At 42.3% G+C, this 26,534-nt stretch overlaps 1 protein-coding gene across 1 annotated transcript; it reads left to right on the top strand.

Annotated features, from left to right (window-relative positions):
- Window positions 1-85: 85 nt before the first annotated feature.
- On the top strand, window positions 86-26,534 carry TMPRSS7 (transmembrane serine protease 7; the record flags this gene model as incomplete). The annotated part of the gene is made up of 18 exons (XM_082220468.1): window positions 86-259; window positions 1,743-1,944; window positions 4,693-4,823; window positions 7,264-7,331; window positions 7,629-7,822; window positions 9,524-9,562; window positions 11,840-12,068; window positions 12,591-12,721; window positions 14,571-14,683; window positions 16,823-16,929; window positions 18,474-18,610; window positions 19,991-20,098; window positions 20,192-20,302; window positions 21,219-21,335; window positions 23,106-23,283; window positions 24,060-24,328; window positions 25,364-25,500; window positions 26,364-26,534. The coding sequence occupies exons 1-18, from the start codon at window positions 209-211 to the stop codon at window positions 26,532-26,534; spliced, it is 2,493 nt and encodes an 830-aa protein (XP_082076594.1). The 5' UTR covers window positions 86-208.

Below are 26,534 nucleotides of genomic sequence, written 5' to 3' on the forward strand. Positions count from 1 at the left end.
AGCAGAAAAGGGCAGATGAAATTACCAATGGAAATTCTTTGATGTAAATTGATGCCACCCCAGGAAAGTCTGCTTTGACGGTGTTACCAGTTCTTCTTCAAGCATAGTTTCTAACAGTCCTTGGCAGTAGATACCTGCAGCTCTCATTGTGCGAGTTCTGTTTATTTGTTTGTTTGCTTGCTTGTTTGCAAAGAATCAGCCTCCTACAATGGATGAACAAGGCAGTGACAGACCTGCTAATCCTGAAGATGAATTAAGTGTAAGTAAGTAAACTTTAAATGCACTGCAATGTTGTGCCTGGTTGAAATAACAATGTGTTCTGTTTATCATATACTTGCTGAGCCCATGAATTATGAAAGCAATATCTGAGAATTAACTGGTGCTGTCAATGCTGTAGCTAATTTTAACTGGGTTTTTTGGTGAAATATGATGTGCATTTATTTACATGCAATTGATAGGGCACAAGATCAGCCCTTGAGAGCTAATGGCAGGAGATCTACATCAGGAGGCGGAGTGAAGTTCTGTTAAAACTTATTTCATTCATTTGTTTTTGAAAAACAAATCAATTAATTATACAGCATATCTAAATATAGTTCGCATTCAGCTAGTTGGCATAGTAACTGTTATCCTGGACTGCTGACAGGTGGTTAAAAGGAAGAGGAGGACTTAAATAATTCAGTGTTCTGTGATACTTAAATTGTTTTATTAATGGGAATGAATTCTACAACGCATAATCAGAGGTGGCATAAGCGAGGGGGCGGGGAGACACATTGCTCTTTAACCAATTAAAGAAATAATTTGAGATACTTAAATTATAGCAGTCAACTATGAAATTTGCTACTCTGGATGAAGTAACCTTGCTGAAAATGCACTGTTCTGCTGTTGGTGTCTGACCAAATAGTATGATGGAAGGAAAAGCAAGGAAGTTCAAAAGAGTTTATAGTCCCTGTGAAATATTTAAAGGGAGAAAGGGTTGACCAGGAAAAATGTGAAGCCCTGTTAATAGGATTTGATTTATATCCTGCCCTTCTTCACAAAGAAGCACAGGACACTTTGGATATGGGAGATGGCCCTTTTTGAACTGAGTGTTTCAATAGCAAAAGGTGATTCTACTGATGGCTACTGATAGCTGGAAAATTGAGCAGTAATGGCAGTTGATGTCTGGTGGCTGCTATGTACTGACTCCACCTCACCTGCTTGGGCTGGAGAGAAACGCAAAGTAAAGGGAGGGGGAAGCAGATGTGGCATTATTTGCATGGATTTATAAAATTATTATTAGTAGTAGTAGTAGTAGTAGTAGTATTTACAAATTGTAAGTAGCAACCTTAGTGCTGCATATGTAGGGTGCTTCAAGCCTATCACTTCACCAGATTCCAGATTGTCATCTCTGCTGATTGTGTTGAAATTCTTTGCTGCTGGTATGTTATTTTATATAGTGCACCAAGGACACAGTAGTAAAATAATAAACAGACCATGAGAAACAGTTTTAGGAGTGTATGGTGGTCCTAACTGAAAAGTAAGACTCATTGAGATTTACATTTGTGTAAGCATACCGGGATTGTGTGGAATATCACAACTGCTGTGGCATTTTGATGAAGCAATAGAGCACTGAAGAGTCACTCAGGACTACACTGACGGCATGCCATTCAAGTGTGGAATGAATATGTCTGCCTTTGGGAAATGCTGAACTGAGACATACTGGACATTTATCTATGTGATTCTTTCTCCCCTCTTTGATTAAGGTATCAAATGTATCAGTACAAATGGCAGATTCAGAAGAAAAGTGGGAAAGAATTGCAAGGAAACTCAATAGGTCAGCAAAATCAAAGAGGAAAGCCAAAAGAAACAAGTCTCTCTGGAATTTTCAAAATAAAATCATCCTGTTTACAGTGGTCCTCTTCATTGTAGGTGTTATAACTTGGACGTTATTGTGGCTCTTTATTGGTGAGTTTCTGTATCTCCATTGTTGCTTTTTATATATATATATAATATTTATTACTTTTACAACAATTTAAACACTTACAAAAGAAAAAACAAAGAAAAAACAATACATTATAATACAAAAACACTACATAAAAATTAACAAAACAAAACAAAAACACTTTAAAACACATCAAAAGAAAGAAGGGAAAAAAGAAAAAAGAAAAAACTTCCAATATCTTATCTTTATTTCCCATATTTCCACGGCCTCCTCACACCTCCCTTTTTGTATTCCACTTCTATTAATTATTTCAGCAATTCCTTACCATCTTCCCCTGTTTTCTATCCTATAATTATCTTAACACCTTTTAACCTTATTTTCCTTTAATACTCTATTAATCTATTTATACTTAATTCCTTATAACATTTCTACTGAAGCCATATGATTTCATTCCAACATTCTTCTAACATTCATTAATTTTACAATATTTCTATAAATAGTCTTTAAACTTTCCCCAGTCTTCTTCCACCGACTCTTCTCCCTGGTCTCGGATCTTGCCAGTCTTTTCCGCCAATTCCGTCTAGTCCATCAATTTCATCTGCCATTATCCAACACTTCAGTGCTTTTAAAAGACAGCCATTCTCTCAGCCAGCAAAAAGCAGATGATTCACAGATCCACCTCCTTCTTTAGCATCCGTCAATATCTTAAGTTTTACTCGAGGCTTCCTGCCCTGCCAAACCAATCCAGGAACATCCCTCTGCCACCTCCTGAAACAATCCCTCCCATCCATAACTTGCACTTTTTGACACAAAAGCAACATCCCTGGCAACACAGCAACCCTCATCCCCACCACAACAGCTCGGCCCAACCATAACAACTTCAGATTTGTCCATATTTCCCAATCCCCCTTCTCTTCAATCCAACGTCCTTCACAGTTACCCTTAAGTAAATTCACATTTTTGGCGGTCCAACTGACCCCCCAAAAATCTCTCTTTCTCAGCTGATGTTGATCCTGTCTCCTCCTGAAGCTCTGTCAAACTTTCCTTTCCCTGTTCTGGTGGGGTTCTGATCCTCAAATTTATCTGTTTTTCTTTAAGCTCCATCATAGCAAATGTCAGCTTATATTTGTCAAGTTGCTTTTGAATGTATGGGGCTCTCTCACACTCCAGTTGTGTTGTTTTACATTCAGCAGCAAAGGTTTTCTCCCTGACTTCATCCGCAGTTTGCCGTATTAAAGTAGATTCCTGTGTCAATTTCTGGGTGGTTTCTGTGTTGGTGTTCACCTTTTGTCCCAGATTATTTAAACTTTCTGCAATTAAATCAATTTTATTATTTGCAGCGTCCGCTTTCACATTCATCACTTCTGTTTTCTTGTGAAGCTGTTCCAGCGAGTCATTTATTTTCAATAATGCAACCACTAAGGCCTCTTCTGTTAACATTTCATCTGTTCTTTCCTCCCCGCGAGTAGGGGAGGCGCAAAAGGTGCCCGCCGAATCCCACGTTCACAGGCTTCTCCCGCCTGTGATTTTTATGGGTCTCCGCCTTCGCCGCGGCAGTACAGATTCCCACGGGGCAAGTTCCTCCCGATCAGAGGAACTCCGCCATTGCCGGAGGCACCAACCCGGAAGCGCGAGTTTCTGTATCTCCATTGTAGGCAATGCTTTATGAGGCCTTTCCCCATATTTACATTTAAAGAACACTCATAGAGGTATAAACAATGCTCTAGAAAGTCATTTTCTATTATGTTGCTTTTTATTGGCTCTATAAAAAGGTTTTCTATTTACAATGGAGGCTGTTTTTCTCCTTCAGAAGATGTCTATGCCGGAATGTCAGTTAAAAGAGAATCCGAGCAGCATCTTGGAAAACCTGTTCCTCAGAGCCCAACATTTAACTAGATATAGGAGAGTAGTCTGGATGAGAATTTGGTTCTATAAGGTGTGCACCCACAGTTCCAAAGTGAGAGGAAGATCTCCATTAGCTCTTCTTAATGAATTGTCCTCCACCATAATCATCCCAAACCCAAGTTTGTGTGTGTGCTTTATGTGATTTTCTGTAAATGCATTTCTTCCTTGTTTTACTTCATGATTATGACTGAGCTATTGCATTATTTTTCTGGCTCTATAGTAAAAAACTTTTTAAAGGGCAAAATGCTAATACATTATTATGTAGTGAAATTCCAACATATTAAGGAAAACCTGGTTATCATATGGGGGTCTATTGGCTAGTGTCTGTGCCCTTGACAATATACTTTTCCCAAAGCAGTTTACTTGTTTTTAAAACGAGTCTTCATTATATGTAAGGATCGACACACACATGAATAGATATATGCTGCTTTAATATTTTTAAAGTAGTACTTTGTCCAAAAGTTAAGGCGACACACATGACTGATTACTGATCTACCATTCAGATTGCAGGACTGTGTGCAAGACTGCACAGACTATCATTGTGTGCTACCTGGTTGGTGTTGACCTATATCAGAGCCTTCTTGGTAGCAGTTCTCTATCTATGAGATGCCTTCCCTGGTGAGGTGTACCTGTCTCCCTTATTATTAACATTAAGGAAAGTCTGAAAAACATCCCTGTTCATCCAAATGTTTGATGGCTGAAATATACTATTCCTGGCAACCTTGACATTATTATTTTAAGATATTAGGATACGTTACTATTTAAAACTTTTAAAAATGTGTTGTTTTGATGCTTTGTTGTGCTCTTTTTATTACCATAATGAAAAAAGGAAAAATAAAAATAACACTCACCTTTTTGTTTTACAGTTCAGGCAGAAAACAAAGATGCACTGTATTTTGTTGGATTATTTCGTGTTGCCAACATTGAGTTTCTCCCAGAGTATCGGCAGAAGGAATCCAGGGAGTTTCTCTCTGTTGCACAGAATGTGCAGCAAGTGGTAAGGAAAAAATAGCAACCCTTGTGTTCCACATTATCTCCAAAGCATATGCAATAATCAGCTGGTTGTGTGGACCCAGCAAGCCTTGCCTTTTGTAGTGTGTCAATAAAGGGAGATAACACATTCTGGAATTTTCTCTCTGTGTCGTATTTGCAGTACCATAGAAAGATTACTGCTGTATCAGGATGAAGGCTCACCTAGCCCAGCAACCTGTTCTCACAGTGGCCTGCAACAGAACTCTCCCGGCTGGCGTTTCCTAGCAACTGGTATTCAGAGTAATACTGTCTCTGGCCATGGAGGTAGAACATAGTCCTCATGGCTTGTAGACACTGTTTGCCTTATCCTCCATGGATTTGTCTAATCCTCTTTTATAGCCAAGTTGATGGCCATCACTACAATGCCACAATGTCATGTAGTCTTCCCAGGGAAAACACACACACACACACACAGAGAGAGAGAGAATCATAGAAGTGTAGAGTGGACCCCGAGGGTCACCAATCCAACCCTTTGCTAAGCAGGAATCTCAACTAAAGAATCCAGGACAGATGGCCCTCCAACCTCTGCTTTAATACCTCCAAGGAAGGCGACTCTAAAAAGTTTCAAGTGAGTCCATTCCACTGTCAAACAGATCTTACCACCAGAAAGATCTTCCTCATGTTCAGTCAGAATCTCCTTTCTTGTTACGTGAATCCATCGGTTTGGGTCTTCATCTCCAGAGCAGGAGATAACAAGCTTCTTCCATCCTCCATGTGACAGTCCTTTAGATATTTGAAGATGGCTATCCTCTCTCCTCTCAGTCTCTTAGCCAGCCTAAACGTACCCAGCTCCCTCAACCGTTCCTCATAAGGCTTGGTTTCCAAACCCTTGATTGTCTTGGTCACCCTCCTCTGTGCATGTCAAGGATTGTCAATAGCCTTCTTAAATTGTGGTACTCTGAATTGGACACAGTACTCCAGGTGTGGTAGACCAACACACATATGCAGATAATGAATCCCCCTTATACTGAGTCAGACCATTGGTCCACCCAGCTCAGTATTGTCTACACAGATTAGTGGCAGCTGTCCAGGATTTCAGGCAGGAGTCTCTGCTAACCCTCCCCGGAGACGCCAAGGATTGAACTTCGGACCTTCTGCATGCAAAGCAGATGCCCAACCACTGAGCTGCAGCCCTAATGTGGCTTCTTGAAGGAGTACGCAGCTTTCAAAGAACTAATTTCAATAGAAAGAGGGAAGTGGAAGGGCACTGCTTATGGGTGGGGGTTCAATAGTTTTTGGAATTTGGTACATTCTCTCCAATAATGAGTGCTTGAAATGGTGCAAAGGAGAACAAAAGCATGAGTCTCAGTCTTTAATTAATATGCTTAAAATACAAGATGTGTCTGTGTGCATGAGTTATGCTGCACAGTCACTATCCAGTAGGTCCCATGCAACTTGTACAGCCACATCCCCAAAATAAATGGGTCTTGGTGGACTGGATGGCTCAAAACTAACTGACCAAACTTTCAGCACTGTTTGCTGGTCTTCATTGTATTTCCCCTTTCTCTTAACTCACTGACTCTGTTATTTACTGATTATTCACTGTGCACTGGAAAACCAGCCAAGAGCTGGAAGAAAAACATGATTCCCAGGGAAGCACCACTTCCCAAGGATTCCTTATGCTTTACATTGAAGATGCACCTGTTTATATAGGCATTCCCTCAATCTCTCAGTCTGAGTCTTCTGATTTACCGTAATCATGGTGCTTTCTTGATAGAATTGTTTTACTGCATATTTTATAGATGTGCATATTTTAATTTTTAATTATATTGATTTATTGCATAGTTTAAATATGGATGCTTATATTTAAATGTTTGCATAACTGGGTGGGATTTTTGTGTGTGTAATCTTGCTTAGAAGTCTATGTTGGCATTAATATGAATAATGCAGTCAACAACTTAAATAACTTATCATAAAGGTTCCATAAATCTCCAGTACTCCCTCCTTCAAAGCTGAGAATGATATCCTTGTTATAAACAAACAGGGCTGCTGAATCTGCTGTACTGCATATCAGGCAACTCTCAGGGTGCTTCCAGACTTTCGCTATTTTGGGGCAGGATTCAATCACATACAGACAAATTAAAGTTGCACAATTAAAGTTGATTTGAAGGTCTTGCATGACCTATTTCCTTCGCCTAAAGATCAACTCTTTTGTGATAAGAAATGCAATGGGGGAATGTACCAGAAACTGTGGGGGTAACACCTCCTTGACACAACATTGTCTAACCTCCCCACAAAGAAATCAGAATAAATGCTCATTAAACAGCCAACATTGTCTAATTGCCCTGCAAAGAAATCAGGATGAATACTCAATAAACCAGTGATCTGGAAGTGCCCTCAGCAAGATTAATTTTAATTTAGTCTGTGTGGGATTGCCCAACCATTCTGTGCATCTTCTCTTTCAGATGAACTTGGTATATACCAAATCTGCTTTCTCCAAATTCTATAAGCAATCCATTGTCTCAGATGTCAGGTGGGACATATTTTCCATTTCATTTGTGGCTGGGGGTCTTAGCGAGAAATAATGTTGTGTTGCAGCATTTACTATCCGTGTACTGTCTCTTGTTGCAAACCAAAAGCCTTATCATATGTGACCAAATCCAAACACAGAAAGCACTCCCATGTCCCATAAAGTATCTTACATTAAAAAAATGTTGGTACATTATAAACAACAACAGCAACAACAACAATGATAAGAAAAGCTATAGATTTTCAAGCACCCGAGTCTCAGAAACACCGTGATGTAATTTCCTTTTCCATTTGATTTCAGTAACAACAACAATGGGGGTCTTCTTGTCCATTTCTGGATTGTGTTTGTGGTGCCACAGGCTAAAGGCCAAGTGTTTTGTGAAGATTGTGTAGCTGCTATTTTAAAGGACTCAATTCAGACAAGCATCATCAATCGAACCTCAGTAGGGAGTCTTCAAGGCCTTGCTGTCGATATGGACTCCATTGTGCTTAGCGGTTGGTATCCCTTGGCAGTTGCTATTTTTCCTCTGAAGAAAGTGAACCTTCTGACACAATTAATAGCTTGCTGTACTGAAAAAAACTAGAATCTATAACTTTTGCCTCTGAAATAATCACCTCATGGAACTGGAAAAGGAGATTTGCTATGCGAAGATCTGAACTGGGCCTAATGGTACTAATACAATTTTTCTCAACAGGGTGATGGTGATAATTGGATTTATATCCCTTTGTGTTTATCATCAGTTGATGCCATTTGTCATTGGAACGTCCTCCCTCCTAATGACTTTCTTATAGAATTCAATCCATTCATATAGGAATGTGCTCACGTGTCTGCTTTGATACCTTAATGTAGAGCTAGCCCTACATTAAGTAGAGTGAGGTGTCTACTTCAGACAGCTAGTTTTTGATAGGGTTGTGCACAGCGCCCCTGCCTGGCCTAATTTGGGCCTCCAGGATCAATCCAAACCAGGGAAACCTGCCCTGCCCTGGATTCAGCCCCAAATAAATTAAAATACCCTCATTAAACATATGGCCAGGAGAAGCACTGGGGAAGGAGATGCTGTATCTCGACCTACAAGAGCATGGGGGTTCCCACCTGCAGGATGCTGCTCTGCAAGTGGCTCTGCTAAGGGGAAGGAGCTTGTGAAGAAGCACCCTGAACCCCATAGGTTGGAATCCTCCACTCAACAGACTGGAGAATTAATGTATTTTTTTTTACCACCAGGGAGAAGTGAGAGACACTCCTGGGATTTTCAAGCTCAGGTGGTTGGCCTTGGGACTATTATCTTACCTTACGGTGCGGGGGTGGGTGGGTGCTTTAAGCAATAAGAAATGTTTTTGGCCAACCCTATGTAGAGTTCCAGAGTGAAACCAGCTGACAGGATCCCATATCCCTCTCCCTGCAAGTTCATTGCAATGCATTTTAAGTCTTTTCGTCTGAATAAAATCCTGGAAAACATCCTTTCGTGGCGACTTCACAAATTCACACGAATTATTGTCATATCAATAGGTCCCTATTCTCAAGTTCCCAATTAACACTGCAATGCAGCGCAGTGCAGTTTCATACTGTGTGGTGGTTATATTCCGGAGATGGCGCTTATATGCAAAAAAGTGTATACTTCAACCAGCCCTTTGGAACTACCCAATGTGAGCGTCCTTATCTTTCCAGAGTTGTATACCATGTCTGCCTTTCCTGTCCCCCAAGCAAGGCAGAGAGCTTTTACCAGGCTCTGGGATGCTCTCACAATATCTCGTGGGACTGTTCAAGCTCTAGCAAGATATCACAAGTGCATCCCAGAGCACAGTAAGTCTGAGAGCTTAAATGCTCTGAGGAGTAGTTCAGTCAGTAGAGCATGGGACTCTGAACCTCAGGCTTGTGGATTGAAGCCTCACATTGGGTGAAAGATTCCTGCGTTGCAGGGATTTGGACTCAATGATCCTTCTGATCCCTTCCAACTATGCTTCTATGATTCTTTCTGCACTGAGAAAACCCTGCACAGAAAGAACATTTAAGCTCTCTGCCTTCTCTGCATGTCATTTGTGTGATTACTACTGGCCAGACTTCAGCCACTTCATGTTGAAATCACACATGTTAAATGCATATATGTTGTGATCATACTGTATTACATTCATATGTTGCCTGCTGGTCTGTTTGTTTAAATATGCACAGAGTCATTTGTATTTTCTCCTCCCATGCAGTTGGGCTTCGATCAGATTACTCTTCAACAACAGGAACAGGTACATGACTGAGTTTTTTTAAAACACATTTTCCCATTTAACACATTTCAAAATGGCAAACATATATTATGCGGTGAGAATTGAATCCTGCCTGTATCTGTATCACCTTCTACAATGTAAGCTTTGTACAAGGCTAAACATTGGATCTGTTGGGTAATTTAGCATTTAGATCATGCTTTTGAGTGTTCAAAGATGTCATTCTTACAACAACCTGAGAGGGAAATTAGTATTGGGAAATGCTCCCTGTTTCTCTGGGAGATAGAAGGAGACACTACCAGGGTTTGGGCTTCTTTAGAGGAGGGGTTTGTGATATTTCAAAAATATTTTGCAACTATAGAAGTAGAGAATTAGTAGGGACAATCAGTGTGTACACTGATACCAGACAGCAGAAATGCAGCCGTGCAGCCCTCACATGAGATCTCCCAAGACCCCAAGATGCTCCTGATTTCACAGCTAGAGATGAGGGGGAAATTCACCTTCAAACCATTATGCAAACCTAAGCACAGTTATTATTCAAAATTCACATTGCCCATCTTTGATGTGGTTCTTCAAGCAAATAATGTGTACAGAAATGTGTTTATTAACAGGAAGTATAGATAAAAATGCATATATTCATGAGAATATATATAATATGCATTATATCAGGACAATTGTTTGCAAAAAGGCAGTGGCGTAGCGTGGGTTGTCAGCACCCAGGGCAAGGCAAGTGATTTGCGCCCCCTAACCCATGGATTTGCGCCCCCTAACCCTAACCCCCAGATGTTGCGCCCGGTGCGGCCGGCCCCCCCTGCACCCCCCACACTACGCCACTGCAAAAAGGGAGACATCTGCACTCAAATGCTGCCACATTTTAATGAGAGGGTTTTTTTTTTTTAAAAAAAAAAGTAAATTGATGCAGAAATATGGAGAATTAAACTTAAGACTGGAAAAATGAGAAACTGAAATCGATAGATTTGGCTGTTCCTGCTAGCAATTGCTTCTTCTAGGTCTGCTTCTTTCAATCTGAAAATGGCTTTTATTCCTCTGCTCACCCACTCTCCCACACATACATTCACACCACACATCTCTCTTTCTGTCTTTCCCTCTCCTCCTGTCTCGTTGTTTCCAGATGACCTGTTTACTGAATATTCATTCTGATTGTTTGCACAACTTTGTGGGAATGCCAGCTCTTTACTGAGTGCTCGTTCTGGTTTGTGGGGAGCACTGCAGGCCCACATGTGAGGCAAGGTGAAACAACTGCTTTGGGTGGCAGGATCCTCAGGTGACAAAATTTCTTGGTCTGGCCCTATCTAATACTCTCTCTCTCTCTCTCTCTCTCTCTCTCACACACACACACACACACACACACACACACACACACACACAGAAAGAAAGAAATCCTTTGGTGTCTTCCCCTCCAATGCATTTCCTGACTAGTGAAGTAAGAGGCAGCTGTCAACCTGGTTAGCTTTTTGGAACGGGGAAATAAGGAGTATCTTATCCTTTGCCTCAGGCAGCAAAATGTCTTCGGCGGTTTTTGTGGGAAGGTTATATGATGTCACATCAAGCAATTATTATCTCACACTTTTCAGCACAGTTTTTCCTGTCACTTTTCAAAAGTCCATTTTTTAGAAAAGTGGCTGCAGCAGCATTAGGTGGGGTGAAGCCATTGCCTCAGGTGACTGAATTCCCATAGGGGGCATCCGTGTGGACACCTCACCTGCCCTGCAACCTCTGCCACCAATGTCTGGTGATATCTCTCTGAAATCACATTAACTTGGTTTTAACATCTGATTTTATGGGCATTTTTAATTTATATGATGTATTGTTTTTTTGCAAACTGCTTAGATTGAGCGGCATTTAAATCTAGTTAAATTTTTTTTAAAAAATACAGTGGTACCTTTGTTCCCGAACGGCCTAGTTAACGAACAAATCGGCTCCTGAATGCCGCAAACCTGGTTTTGCGAACATTTTTTGGAAGCGAATGTCTGTTTCGGCTGTCGGCATTGTTTCTGGGGCCAATCAGAAGCCGTGTCTTGGTTTTTGAACATTTTGGAAGTCGAACAGACTTCCAGAATGGATTGAGTTCGAGAACCAAGGAACCACTGTACAGAAATACATTTTTTGGGGGGTTGAATCCAAAATTAAATGGGCAAATCTGGTTATAAATGTCAGTAGGATCAACTGATATTTTATCAGTGACATGTCAAAAATATTATCTTGCCTTTCCGTAAAGCTTAAGCATTGTCTTTTACCAAGCATTGTAATCTCCATGATACTAATCAACATTTACTGTAGGTTCAAGTTGCATATATGACCTGCATGCAGACCGGCTGCACCAGCACTTTCCATTGGACATTTCAACAGCATCTGGAAGGGTGATCTGCTATTTCAAACTGATTGCATTGGTCGGCTACTTAATCCGCCTCTCCGTAGCATCCATTCAGATTGAAGCAGACAATTGCATCACTGATTCGTTGACCATTTATGACTCCCTGATGCCAATCAAAAGTAAGATACTGTATCGGTAGGTATGCCTTTTCAGTACAATTTATTTGGTTTCTGCAAGCAGAAAAGAAGTTCATTTTTTAAAAAACAAAACAAAAACATGTATATTAAACTTGTCCATTGGCAGCCACTGTAGATTCCTTAGCAAGGTATTGCTTGCTAGCAGTATGTTGCTCCTAACAGCAGTTTGCAGACCAAACTTTATGGGAAGACCCACAAAAGGGTGTGTTGCTATAATCTGGGAGTCATTTGGAAGGAAGGGCAGGATAGATTGGGGCAGGGGTCCCAAAGGCATGCGATTGGCAAACATCTTGTCCATGTTATTGAATTGTATTAACTGATTGAAGCAGACGGGGCTTTGAACACCCCTATAGCATCTGCTGTGACAACAGTATCAAAGTCTAACATGAGTTTACCATCCCAGTTATTGTGGCTTCCTTAAACTATTGGCTAGCCAAAGGGCCAATTCTAGTAACAAGGCTAATGATGCATTGTAATTCCCATACTTTCTACACATGAAGAAAAATCAATTCATTTTCAGAATTTGTGAACCAACCAATTCATTCCTGTCTTTCGTTTCTACAAATAATTTGATGCTGGTTACTCTGAAGTCCACGCAAGTGAAGAAAGTGAAGGAATTTCATGGGTACTTTGAGGTCATCCCACAAGAAAGTAAGTGTTCTCATTTGTTAAATGTGGAAACTCCAGCTGTAGACTCATCATTAGTTAAGTTTTCCCCCTACCATCAAAAACAGTACAAATCCTACATCACATATGTGAGACATACCTGTCTGAATTTATGTTTTCTGTCACCTTTATAACATTTCTCTCTTTCATCTTTCCCATGACCTGCCTAACTTCAGCTCTTTTTACAACCAGTTGGTTGTTTGTTTGCTTGCTTCTCAATGTCTTCAGTCTCCAGGGCTGACCCAGCTGTATAAGTAATCCAAGTAATTGTATGGAAGGGCAGTTTATTCAGGTGCCATTGAAACAGCATGTAATCTAAGAACTGCACCTCAGCATCTTCTGTGACCCTGCAAGGGATTCTGGGGTCTCAGATCATGCAGTGCAGCTCTGCAGCATGGAAAATGCCTTGCTGCCCCAACCCAACGTGAAACACCAGTTGCATTTGCATTATAGAAATAACCAGTATCCCTTTTACTCCATTATGCCAGCAGATGGAGTAGTTGTCAAATACACATATGACATAAGATTGTTCTTAGTTTCACCGTAACAAAGGAATATAGGAGGCTGCCTTGAATGAAGTCAAACCTCTGATTCATCTAGTTCAGTATTGTCTTCACTGACTGACAGTGGCTCTCCAGGGTTTCAGACAGGGGACCTTCCTAGCCCTACCACAAACTGAATCTGGAATCTGGGATCTTCTGCATGTGAAGCAGGGACTCTGAGTGATGGCCCTTCCCAAACAATTAGGGGCATTTCAAAATAACAAAGGTCATTATGTCACTGGAACATGCTTGCCCATTATGGGTCCTTGTGGTCCATTTCACCCTTTTTTCTTTATCTGTCACATCTTTTCCAATAGGGACAATAGGGATAGTTGTTGGGTTAGTGGGACAGACTGGGGGTGCTGTTGGTTAACTACCCACCCAATTGCCCAACGACCACCTTAACCAAGCTGTTGGAGGTGCTCTCCATGATTATAGTTCTGCATGACTTCAATATTCATGCCAAGGCTGCTATCTTTAGTTCAGCTTGGGACTTCATAGCCTCCATGACAATCAGGGGGCAGAACAACACAAAAGTGCACTAAACTTAGTCTTCACTTTAGGGCAAGTGCTGGAGTAGATGTTGGAGGGATGGAACTGATCTTTTTGTCATGGTTAGATCCCTAGTAAAGTTTGGGCTTGCAGCATCGGTATACCCCCATAGGGGTGGAGGACCGATTCAGATGGTCTCAGAGACTTACAGAATATGATCTGGGGGATTTTTCAGTAGCCATATCTGGTTATTCTTTTGAGGACCTAACTTTACTGTGGAATACTGAAATGGGGAAGACAATTAACACTAAATCCACAGAGTGCCCCATCTGACACTGCAAAGCTTGCTTTGTTCCTTGGTTTCCCCTAGAACTACAAGCAATGAAGCAGGCGGATGATGGCCAGAGCAGAAGTGGTGCAACTTCTGGTGTGAAACCAACCACACAGTGGTTAGGAACCACAACCACATGCACCATGAAGTGAAGCGACGATGGTAGCAAAAAAGACCTACGTCTCTATCATGTCCTCAAGTAGTCCTCCATGTGATGAAAAAGCTGATATTGCTTTCCCTGGTTAATTTTTATGCACCTTGTTTTGTGTCTGCTGTTTACTATGTTTTGCCTTGTTTTCATTGTTCACCGCCCTGAAACATACATAAAAAGGCAGGACAGAAATCCTAAAACAAACAAAGTATTACTTAAAATGAAGAAAGCCATACTGGAAGTAATGACTTCTTCTTTTGGCTGATTCTTGGTTTCCAGATTGTGCAATAATATGGAAATGCATCTTTCTTTTCTCAGAATGCGGCAAAGCTATACTGGCATTGGGAAGTCCTCGGTTTGAAGGGAGAATCATGAGTCCTTATTACCCAAGTTACTACCCTCCAAAATGCATTTGCACATGGAGTTTCCAGGTAATTTTGAAACCCCATTGTGCAGGTGTTTCGCAACTGCCCTTTGGTGTGTTTCGTGTCAGTTGGAAACAGGGCTCTCTGTCTGTCAGTCTCTCTTTGCAAGATTCTGAGCCCTTTGATCTCAGCACAAAGCTTGGATCTCGATCTCTCTCTTTGTGGGTCAAGTAGCTGTAGTGGGAGATGAAAGGTTCCCTTGTGAGGCGATGGAAAGCTGCACTTCCTCTTGGCCACTGCCAGTCTGACCTCTTTCCCAAGGCTCTGAGGAGCTGGCATCTGAGCTGCGGCAAGTGCTGTTACTCCCTGTAGCCTGGCACAGGGAAAACAAAAAGTGCTACTGTTGTGATGAGGACCCTGTGGTCAGTTTTGAACCAGCAGCATGTTAGTGCTTAAACCTGGGTGCCAATGCTCAGATCTGGAAGCCCTCATTCACAGCTGTATCAGACCTTGATGTGGCTACTCAGTGGGGAGTATGAAGTTACAGGGAACCAGGCAGAGGGCCTTCTCGGTAGTGGCGCCCACCCTGTGGAACGCCCTCCCATCAGATGTCAAAGAAATAAACAATTATTCTGACGTTTAGAAGGCTTCTGTGTGAGAGCCAGTGTGGTGTAGTGGTTAAGAGCGGTAGTCACGTAATCTGGGTAACCGGGTTCGCGTCTCCGCTCCTCCACATGCAGCTGCTGGGTGACCTTGGGTCAGTCACACTTCTGTGAAGTCTCTCAGCCCCACTCACCTCACAGAGTGTTTGTTGTGGGGGAGGAAGGGAAAGGAGATTGTTAGCCGCTTTGAGACTCCTGAAGGGGAGTGAAAGGCGGGATATCAAATCCAAACTCTTCTTCTTCTTCTTCTTCTGAAGGCAGCCCTGTTTAGGGAAGTTTTTAATGACTGATGTTTATTCAATGTATTTTTAATCTTTTGTTGGAAGCTGCCCAGAGTGTCTAGGGAAACCCAGGCAGATGGGCAGGGTATAAATAATATATTATTATTATTATTATTATTATTATTATTATTATTATTAATCATAAGCAGGCTCCTGCTGGATCTGGATAATGACCACCCATCCAGTCCATCATCCTGTTCTCACAGTGGCCAGCCAAGTGTATACAGTTCCACAGAATCCTTTCACAGAGTCTAAGACAAGGATTTCCAGAATATTAGCCAGGACAGTGGATCTTATAGCATAGTAGTAGTGATATCATATATGAGTTTGTACTACTGATGAAGCCCAGGACGGCAAAACAAGGCTAAACAAGGCATAAATTGATTAGAGAATGAACTGATCCACTGGGTCTTCTACATTTTCATTGAACTTTATGAGCTACTTCTGTTGAAATCTACAATTCAATACATCGAATAGTATATCTTATTTTTTCAAACGTACAGCCGGTTACATCTTGTGTGTTTATTGTACGTGTGATGTCATGACATCAGAGGAAGTGAAGCCTAGCACAGCAGCAGCGCATTAGCAGCACAGCTTCAATGGTCATGGCTTCTCCTGCTCCTGCTCCTGCTCCTGCTCCTGCTCCTGCTCCTGCTGCCACCACCAGCCTGGAGCTGCTTCCAAACTCCTTCCCGTCCGCAGGAGGAGGAGGAGGAGAAGGAGGAGTCAGAGCATTGAGGCTGCATCCTGCTCAGCTCTGTGCTCAGCCTCATTGGGAGGCCTTTTGGAGGGCTCGGTCCCCTCCCCCCAAATATTTCGGGGCCCAAAAGGGTTCAGCCCTCAGGAGACAGTGCCCCTAGTGGAGGTAGAACATTATTCCCCATGAACTTGTTTAACTTTATTTTAAAGCCATCCAAGTTGGGAGCCAATCATACATATTGAGGGAGAAAATTCCTTAGTAGACATTCGGTGCCTAGTTTGTCAGAGCCTCCACCCAAAGCATACTGCAGTAATAGCCGGGTGATTTTTCTCAAGGTAGCAAACGTTAGCACACATTTAACCTACCGAAGAATGTGGCTCTCATCAGATGTGTTTCCATCTTTATGTTGTTACTGGTATCTGAATGAATCTTGATGAGCTCTGGGACAAGTGAAACCCTTGCATGTATCTTATAGTAGGAGGAGGAGTAGTAATATCAAGTTGAATTGTCCACAGTTGTTAAAAATATTTTTTAAAATGTATCCCTTATTTCCTTAAAACAGACTCCCCTAAAAAATCTTGGCATAGCGCTGAAATTTCATAATTATACTATCAGTGAAAAAAGCATTAAAGGCTGTGAGCATGGATGGTGGAAAATTAACGAACACATGTAAGTATATGAACATAGACTATATATTCTTGAGGAGGTAGGCAGCAGATTGAGGAAGTTGTCATAGCAAGTAGTCATGTGATCATCACATCATCCTGATGGTCTTTATTTTAATGTGCACGTCAAGATACAAACTGTTCTCATTTGCTTCCTGTTCATTCTTCAGCATTATTTGGATACAAGGTATCCTGTGTGGCTTGTGTCAATTGTAGAATGGGGAAGGCTTTCGAGCCCAAGGCAGTAGCTGATGGTGCAGTGAGACAACAGTGCTTACCTGACCTCCCAGCAGTGGAGTCGCTGCTGCTTACTGGGAGGGAGAGTGGGAGAATTAAATGGTGGAGAGGTTGGTGCTGAGCGAATACACCAGCAGGAGCTGACTTAGCTGATGTGTTTGCTCAGCTTGGGCCTCCCCAACATCTTGCCCCTCCTGCTCTCTCTTGGCTTCCAGTAAGTTGTAGCTACTCTACTGCCATAAGGTAACATAAATGATGACGCCCTGCCACACTGCCTGCTACTGGCCCAACGGCCACATTCCTTTGTGGGTAACGTTCTGAGGGCCTCATGCCGCTGATGAGTTGGGCAGAGGCAAAAGCTGGAAGGATATCATTCTCCATTCCAGTTGGCATTAAGCCCAGATATTTATAGGGGCAAATAGAAAACATGCTGGTGTGTGTCTGCATAGAAATGTATAGCAGCACCCTAAATTATTTGACCTCAGAAAGTTGTGAACATAGGAAACATACCTAATGATGTTATTTGTCCATTGGCCCAGTACGGTCTACTCTGAGTGATTGCAACTTTCCAGGCCGGGTGTGTGGAGAGAGATGTTTTTCATTATCTACTGCCCGGCTTAACTGTGGAGACAATTTAACCTGCAACCTTTTGAATGCAAAGCACATCCGTCACTGTCACTGAGCAAATTCCCTACCCTAAGCATACAACAAACATACAACCTCATATTAAAATACTGAGATCACATAAGAAAGCTTTACAGAGAAGGCAGCAACCTATGAACCACTTTGTAAAAAATGGAGTCGTCTGAACAAATAGATTGATTAGGATGGAAGGGTTATGTTTCACAGACAATGGCCCAAACAATACTCTCCAGATGCCAATTTTAGTTGTGTCATTGCCACAATGTTCACTGAAAGGGGCTATCAGATACACCAGTGGAAAGGCAATGGGCAGAACAATTATTTCCACATGTACAAATTTCCTTTGGGTGAAATTCAATGTAGTACTCAATCAGCACAAGCATTTTTGCTACATTGACAGAACAGCCTCTCCTCTCCTTCCTCTATGTGCTGTTCTGGCAGTTCTCTTGACCCTCCAGAATGAATTTGGGGGAAGTCATTGGGGTGCATATAGAGTTGTGCTAGCAGGAGTTGAACCCTACTCTTACTCTTTTGTACCAGGTGATGATTTTAGAATGCAGTTATTAAAAACGTTGAGGAATTCAAATATACTTCAACTACGACTGTTCTTGTCTTTTAGTGATGAAAGATGTTCCATGCCCCACAAGTTAACATACATTCATCCCACAGGTATTGCGGTTATTACATTGATCATCAAACAATATTCCGAGTTGCAAGCTTTGCAGTTAACGTTGAGTTTCAATGTAGTTCCAAAATTTCAGAGCAGCCACTGCTTGTAGAATATGGAAGCTACAATATCAGCCAACGTAAGACTGATTTTAACTTTCCTTTATAGCTTTTGGAACACCACCTGAATGCATCTTTACTAAAAAATACTGGAAGCCATCTTTGGCATGCAGGATAATGCTGAGTTTTTGTGTGTGAAGGTTTTTCCTTTCTTTCTGTTTTCTACTTTCTGTCCAGCAGTTATAATCCACATTTCAGCTATATAAGCTTGATGTGACATGGTTTTATGAACATGTGTATAAGATGGCAGCTGCTCCTATTATTTTTTTAAAAAGCATGACTTGCTAATGCAGGCTAAGCAACATGACTTGCTAAATATGCTGAAATATGAAATTGTAACAGATAGATCAGACTTCCCAAACCTGGTGTCTTCCAGATGTTTTGGACCACAACTCCATTTACCTCCAATCTACAGAGTTGACCTGACTGGGGTTGATGGAAGTTGTAGTCCAAAATATATGCAGATTGCCAGATTAGGGAAAGCTGAAATAGATTACACCTATAAATGATTTGGCAACTCAGCTATTGAGTTAACTCTTCCTAGTAGAGCATGGCATGAGATTGAGATTGAGATGAGTCCTTATATGCCATCTTTCTTAGACTATACATCTCAGCTTTGACCAGTATCTTCTTTTCCTGATAAATTGGTAGTTTTAAATTTTATCTCAGGTTTATGAGTAACTCACAAAATAATATTTCACTGAGTTTTATTAAAAGGCAGTACCTTCCAAGTAGCATTCCCGCCCCCTTTGTAATAAATAAGAGTGATGCAAAAGCACCTATGAAGCACATTTCATTTTGGGAGAACCAACTGTGTCATTAACTGGTGTTATGCCATTAATTTTTCCAACTTTTCTTCTTCTTTTTTACAATTTCCCATCATTATAAGAAAAGGCATTGCATTTGAAAAATATCAGATAGTGAAATATTTAATGAAATATTAATGACTGCAGTGCAGAATTTGTGTTGCTCTTACCTTACTTTGGAGGTGCCCAATCACTCAACATATCATCTCATTGGAGGTCTGCACTCCGTGGCCTTCCCAGGTCCCCGTGCTTTGGTTAAAGCCCAGGGGAAGACATCATGAAGTATTTCCTTCCAATAAATTTTGAAGATCGTGAAGTTCAGGCAGCCAGGAATGCTGCAGCAGAGTTACTGGGCAAATGTTTACTGGAAAGAGACATGCACACATACCACACTTGGACACCTCACAATGCTAAGGTCGGCTCAAAGCCACCACACCTACAAGCATTCCACAGAAATTCTCAAGTGCCCTGAGAATATGGCAGGAAAAGAAAACTTTTGAGATAGTTGAGAGCAGGCTTCAGCACAGTATAAGTGTAAGAGCCAAAATTACTTTAAAAGCTAGAGGTCCTAACTGTTTTCCCTCTTGCCTTCAGCTTGTCCACTTGGAACTTTTGAATGCCACACAGGTTTATGTGTTCAACAAACTCGGCGCTGTGATGGGATCAATGACTGCTTTGATGAAAGCGATGAGCTCTTTTGTGGTTAAGTATCCGTAGCAGATGAGCCCTGAAATATTATGACCACTCTTTAAAGTTACCTTTCTTAGTGACTTGCTGCATTTCTTCTCATTTTAGGTGTTCCCAAGCAAAACTGTAACACCAGCTTCCTAACACAGCACCATTCCCTTTTCTGTGATGGAATAAATGACTGTGAAGATGGTCAAGATGAACGACATTGCACTGAAAGTGAGTCCCACCCCATAAAAGTTGTTAAGTGCAACAGTTTCACTGCACAAATTGCTCATTCTAGTTATTAGAATGACCCACAATACTTTGGGCTTGATACCAATTCAAGACCATTATTTTTAGCTCTGATTTTTTCTAATCAGGAGAGGAGAAAGATCTATTGAACGGACTGCTTTCCGTTCATGCAAACATTGGATACAACCCTTTGCCTCTGGCTTAAAAAGACACACCAAGTACTGGTGTCAAAAGTGAGCTGGTAGCACCTCATCTGGATGTGAGCCTTTTGTGAAACTGAATGTCGGAAGATTCAGGGCAGATGAAAAGAAGTACTTATTCACAGAGCACAATTAAAATTGAGAATTCGAAAATGAAGTAATGGCCACTGGCATGGATGGCTTTAAAAAAAGGGTTGGACAAATTTATGAATGATAAGACTATCAAAGTCTACTAGCCTTGAGGGTTATGTTCTACCTCCACAGCTGAAGGCAATAGGCCTCAGCATACCAGTTTCTGGGGAACACAAGTGGGGAGAAGGCTATTGAGCATCAATAATGCCCTACTAGTGAGATTCTGATAGGCATCTGTTTGGCATCTGTGACAATTCCTCTCACAGAGCTACAATTCTCAGAGTTCCCACTTTGTGCTCCAGGCCCAACCATCCCTGGCACATGTCTCTTGGAAGTTTGCTCAGGCAGGTGTGCTCAGGCAGAATAGGGATTGACCATTAAACATTTTCGAGAATTGTAGCTCGGTAAGGGGCATTGGGGTCTCATAACAACTCTCAACACACTTAACAAACTACAGTTCCAAAGTTTCAATATCTGAGCCAGTGCTGAAACATTTTCATTTCTTGGATGAAAAAATGAATAAAACTGAAACTGCTGAAGCATGTATTTTGTCACTGGTTCTTTTTCAGGCATTCCGTGTACCAACAATACATTTAAGTGCAGCAATAATATTTGCTTCAGGAAGCAGAATGCAAGATGTGACGGGATTGTAGACTGCCTCGATCGAAGTGATGAAAACAATTGCAGTAAGTCTGATCAAGGCTGAAATGCTTAAAAAATGCTTACTAGGACAGCCCTTCTTAATCTGGCATCCTCCAAATGCTGTAGGACTACAGATCCCATCATTCTACATCATGGCTAATGGTCAGTGATGATGGGAGTTACAGTCCAAAATAACTGTAAACGACCAGTTTGTAGAAAGCTGTGCTACAGTATTATGGTGCATCAAATACTTCATTGCATTCAATGGTCTTCAATGGCTGCACTCCACCTCCAATCTGTTTCAGATTTTGAGGGTGGGGGTGGATGGGACAGGAGAGGGGGAGGAAGTTCCATTGCATGCATGGAAGTCCCTTGCACAGGGGTGTAGTGTGGGTTGCCGGTGCCGCGGGGGGGGGGGGGGCAAGTGTTGTGCCATCCTGTTGGACTGGGCAGCATTCAGTCCCTTCACGAGCCAGAGTCTAATCAATGGAGTCTCTCCTTGCAAACTAGCCCCAGCCTGGGAGCAGAGATAAGGCAGAGAATCTCAAAGCTATTGTTTCATTGATTCAGATTAACTAGTTATCAGTTGTTGGGTAATATTCTGAGAATATTTTAAAAGGATCACAGGTAGCTTCAATAACAACGTGGGCAGAAATTCTAGTCAAAGCTGATGTGTGTGAGCATGGGAACATGACTCATAAGAAACACTCAGCTGGGATGTTCACATCTGAATGGGGAAGTCACATCTCCATTTAAAAACAGAAACAAAACCAGCTTTCCGGTTCACGTGAATTATTGGCTTCATTTTTCAAAGCTGCACATGCTTCTCCCAGCCCATGCACACTGCTCTGTGCAACACGATAGGTATTCATTAGCATATTTTAGTCCATAGATACTGAAAGATACCTTATGCCAGGTCAAACTGCTCATTTATCTCATGATAGTCAGAGTTGCCAGTGGTTTTCGAGGGTCTGAGGCAGAGGTCTTTCACATCCTTTGCTTCCAGATGCTTTTATTTAGAGATGCCAGGGACTGAACCTAGGAAGCAAACTAAAGCTATGGGCACTCTTCTTCCAGCTGAATGTAAATAGTTTATGGTGCTTGATCCACCACAGAAAATTCCTAGGCCTAACTAACAGCTGCATGAATTAATCTGCAAATTCTCAATCCCTAATAATATATTAAGATCTTAACTCAGTATAGAATTGGAGATAATGACATCTACCATTTGCATTAATTACCAGTGGTCTCTGTAAGGCAGTCAAAGTGTCACTGGGTCTCCGCCCATCTAAGCCATGCAGCTTCTCCTGCAGGAAACAGGACTTTGCTTATCTCAGTCCTTCCCCATCCCCTACAATGTGATAAGGGCCAATGAATGATGTGCTACATGGATTCCCATCCCTAACTAGGCTCTCATTGCACCAGCCACAGGTTTGCATAACAAATCCAGAGGGTATTGTGTTGGTCGCTATACAGACAGTGGGGACTTCTGACTTTTTCCCTAATGGCAATGGTGCAAAGTATTTGAAATTTGGGGAGAGTTTTTAAAAAGTTGTGTGCCCCCATGCAAGGGCCTTGTGTAAAACAAAAACATAAGTCAGAAACCTTCCTGTGAATAAATAAACCCTTAATTTACACCTGAATCAAGACCACTGTCATGTATTCCCTTGCACTCCAAATAGGCATACCTCAGTTTGCACATAAACTAGTTATATTTAGAGTGCTCATCCAGTTAACTGTATTATTGGAAAATCAGTATTCCGCCATGGCTGCTGCTGCAAGGGAAATGTTGAACTGTTAACCCTCTTCCAAAGGCTGTGGCAGCACTAAATACCGCAACATGCCCCCCCGGATTGTGGGGGGGCTGGATGCCCACGAAGGTGAATGGCCGTGGCAAGTCAGCCTCCATTTTGCTGGAGTTGCTTACTGTGGAGCCTCTGTGATATCAAAGGAGTGGCTTCTCTCCGCTGCCCATTGTTTTCAAGGGAACAGGTGAGTAATTAGAAATCCCTTCATCCATAGCTTCTCCTTTCTCATAACTCCAAAGTAGTGGCATGTATGGGATAGACATGAAGTACAATGCACTCCTTCTTCTCCTGTTAATTTGTAACAGTCAACCATGCAGCGCAATTATGAGATTTCCAATATGCAGCTTGAAAAATAGCCTGGCCTCCCTTTGCATAGGTGAAGGGTCAGTGCACAAGGCTGCCTAGTGCTTGGCTTTTCCAATATTCACCCATTTCCATCTGTCCATGGCAGATCCCTGCTCAGAGCCCACTTTGTGCTCCAGGCCCAACTACCCCTGGCACATGTCTCTTGGAGGTTTGCATAGGCAGGTGTGGTCCTTGGTCCCACGCTTCCATCTTAGTCCCACAACCCTTGTTTTGGATTCCTCAGTTGCACACCCTCCAATATTCCCCTGAAGAAAACAGGCACAAGTGCATGGTACCAAAAGACACACATCCTTTGGTGCTGTGCTCTTGCCCAAGTCAGTTGACTCACACAACAATGTGGCACCACTGTCAGTTCATTCCTGGGACATTATGGGCAGCAGTGAGTGGTCAGTAGACTAGGGGGACAAGTCTAGTCCTCTAAATTTTCCCCTGGCACCTCCTTACCAAAGCCCAGAGCTTCTGTCTGGCTTAGGAAAGGACACATGATGCTCTAACGGTTCACAATTGCTGTGTGTGTGTGTGTGTGCGCTCCAGAGTTTTCATACCTTGTTCTAGAAGTCTGGCTACTAATGCAGATAATCTGCTTTCCTTAAGGTTATCTGATCCTAGAATCTGGACAGCTCATTTGGGAATGCGCACTCAAGGAAAAGCCAAATTTGTCTCTACTGTGAGAAGGATTATTGTGCACGAGTACTACAACAGCAGGAATTATGACTACGACATTGCCCTGCTCCAGTTAAGCACACCATGGCTGGATACAATGAGGTGGCTAATTCAGCCAATTTGCCTGCCTCCCATCACACACAGAGTTCACACTGGGGAGAAGTGCTGGGTAACAGGATGGGGGCAAAAGCAAGAAACAGGTTAGCTTCCTGCTCCTTTTTGCCAACCTTCTGGGAATTGCAATGAGAGATTTTTTGTTTCACTTTTTTATGTTTAGCACAGAGTTTGCCTCTGTAATATCAATGCATAATCATATTTTCTCGAAACAGATAATGGATTAGGTGACAAAGCAGAAGCAAAGGGAGTCCATGTGGTGTCGTGGTTAGAGTGCCAGACTCGGACCTGGGAGACCAGGGTTCAGATCCACACTCAGTCATGAAGCTCACGGGGCCAGCCACTGCCTACAGATACAGTCATGGGGTTGTTGTGGGGATTGAATGAGGAGGGGCGAGAACCATATATGCCACCTTGAGCATCTTGGAGAGAAAAATGGGACATAAATGCAAAAAATAGATAAAAAGCGACTTCTTTTGCTCATTTTAAGCAACACCTGAACTCTGGCAAACAAGTTAGAACTTTCTGAAGGAAGCATCAGCATTGTGCCATCTATGCCAGGGATGAGGAGCAGCCTATAACCCTTGGACTCCAACTCCCATCAGTCCCAGCCAGCATGGGCAAGGGTCAGGGATGATGAGAGTTGTAGTCCAACAATACCTGGAGAGCCACACATTCCCTGTCTCTGACATGCTTTCTGTAATGGTTCTACTGGCCATGATGGATCATGAGGGCACCAGCGTAAAAGGAAGCCCTTTTTGTCAGCCTCAGTTGGCCACCTGCAATATGAGGATGGTAATATTTACTTACCTCACAGGATTATTGTAAAGATCATTGAAACAACAAGCGCTGATTTGATCCCTCTAAACTCATAAATAATAACAGTAACAACAATAAGAGCTAGGACAGAAGCCAACATCACCTTTCCTTGGAAGAGAATCCCATTTCAGTATAACTTACTTTCTATTCATAAGATGTATAAATAAAGACGTTGTTGGTTTTCTTAGAATGGATAAGAGCCAGGTTTAGTATAGTTGCTATAAGGATTGCTATCTGGATCTGGAGTGAGAGATCAGGTACTCGAGAATTATCATCTTGCCTAAATCATTAAACTTTTCCAGATGATGAAACCTCGACAGTTTTGCAAAAAGCAGAGGTAGAGATTGTTGATCAAACACTGTGTCATTCAACGTATGGGCTTATTACAGCCCGCATGCTGTGTGCTGGGATGCTGTCTGGGAAAAGGGATAGCTGCAAAGTAAGTACCTTGCTCTCTCACATACTTGCCCCAATTATACTTGCTCACCACCGCTGCTTACTATTCCTCACCCCCACCACCCAAAACATTAGCATTGACTTTTGACTGCATTCCAGTTCAGGTCTGTGCTAGGAAACCTAATGACACTGGTCTCAACTGGATCTTATATACCAGGGGTCAAAAAAATGTTCAGCAGGGGGCCGGTCCTCTGTCCCTCAGACCTTATGGGGGGCTGGACTATATTTTTTTTTGGGGGGAGGATGAAAGAATTCCTATGCCCCACAAATAACCCAGAGATGCATTTTAAATAAAAGGACACATTCTACTCATATAAAAACACGCTGACTCCTGGACCGTCCACAGGCCAGACTGAGAAAGCGATGGGGCCGGATCTGGTCCTGGGGCCTTAGTTTGCCTACCCATGTTATATACTCCCCTGACAGGTTGCGCTCCTGCAACCTGAGACTTCTCCTGCATGGAAGGCGCCACTGTTCTTCCCAATTCATACGTCTCCTGGTTCTGGGAGACGGGGTGGGGTGGGAGAAGGTAGCGTGCCTACTGACCCATCTATTGGCTGAACAGCCTTTTCCTCTTCTGCCACATCTGGTGCACCTTCCTCTATCTCAGACTGCTTGACCTCCCCCCCCCGGCTCCCACCTTGTGAGTGGCCCCAATCCCCATAAATCGCTGGTCTCCTCTACTGGGTCATTCCCCATGCCTCCGCCACATAGTCTTCAGAGCCCTGCCTGTCCCTGACACCTGGGGACAGCTTTTATCCACATTGGTAGATAATTGATGCTATCAACAGAAATGATCTAAAACAGCAGAATGTGTTGACTTTTGAAAACAATGTCTTTTTTTAGGGAGATTCTGGAGGACCGCTATCATGTCGAAGCAAAAGTGATGGAAAGTGGTTCTTGATGGGAATCGTTAGCTGGGGCTACGGCTGTGGAAGACCCAATTTCCCCGGAGTATACACAAGGGTGTCAAATTTTGCTACATGGATACACAAATATGTGCCTTCAGTTTTTTAA

Source organism: Podarcis vaucheri (assembly GCF_965113315.1).
Source record: "Podarcis vaucheri genome assembly, chromosome: 4".
In the NCBI taxonomy this organism is placed as follows: Eukaryota; Metazoa; Chordata; class Lepidosauria; order Squamata; family Lacertidae; genus Podarcis; species Podarcis vaucheri.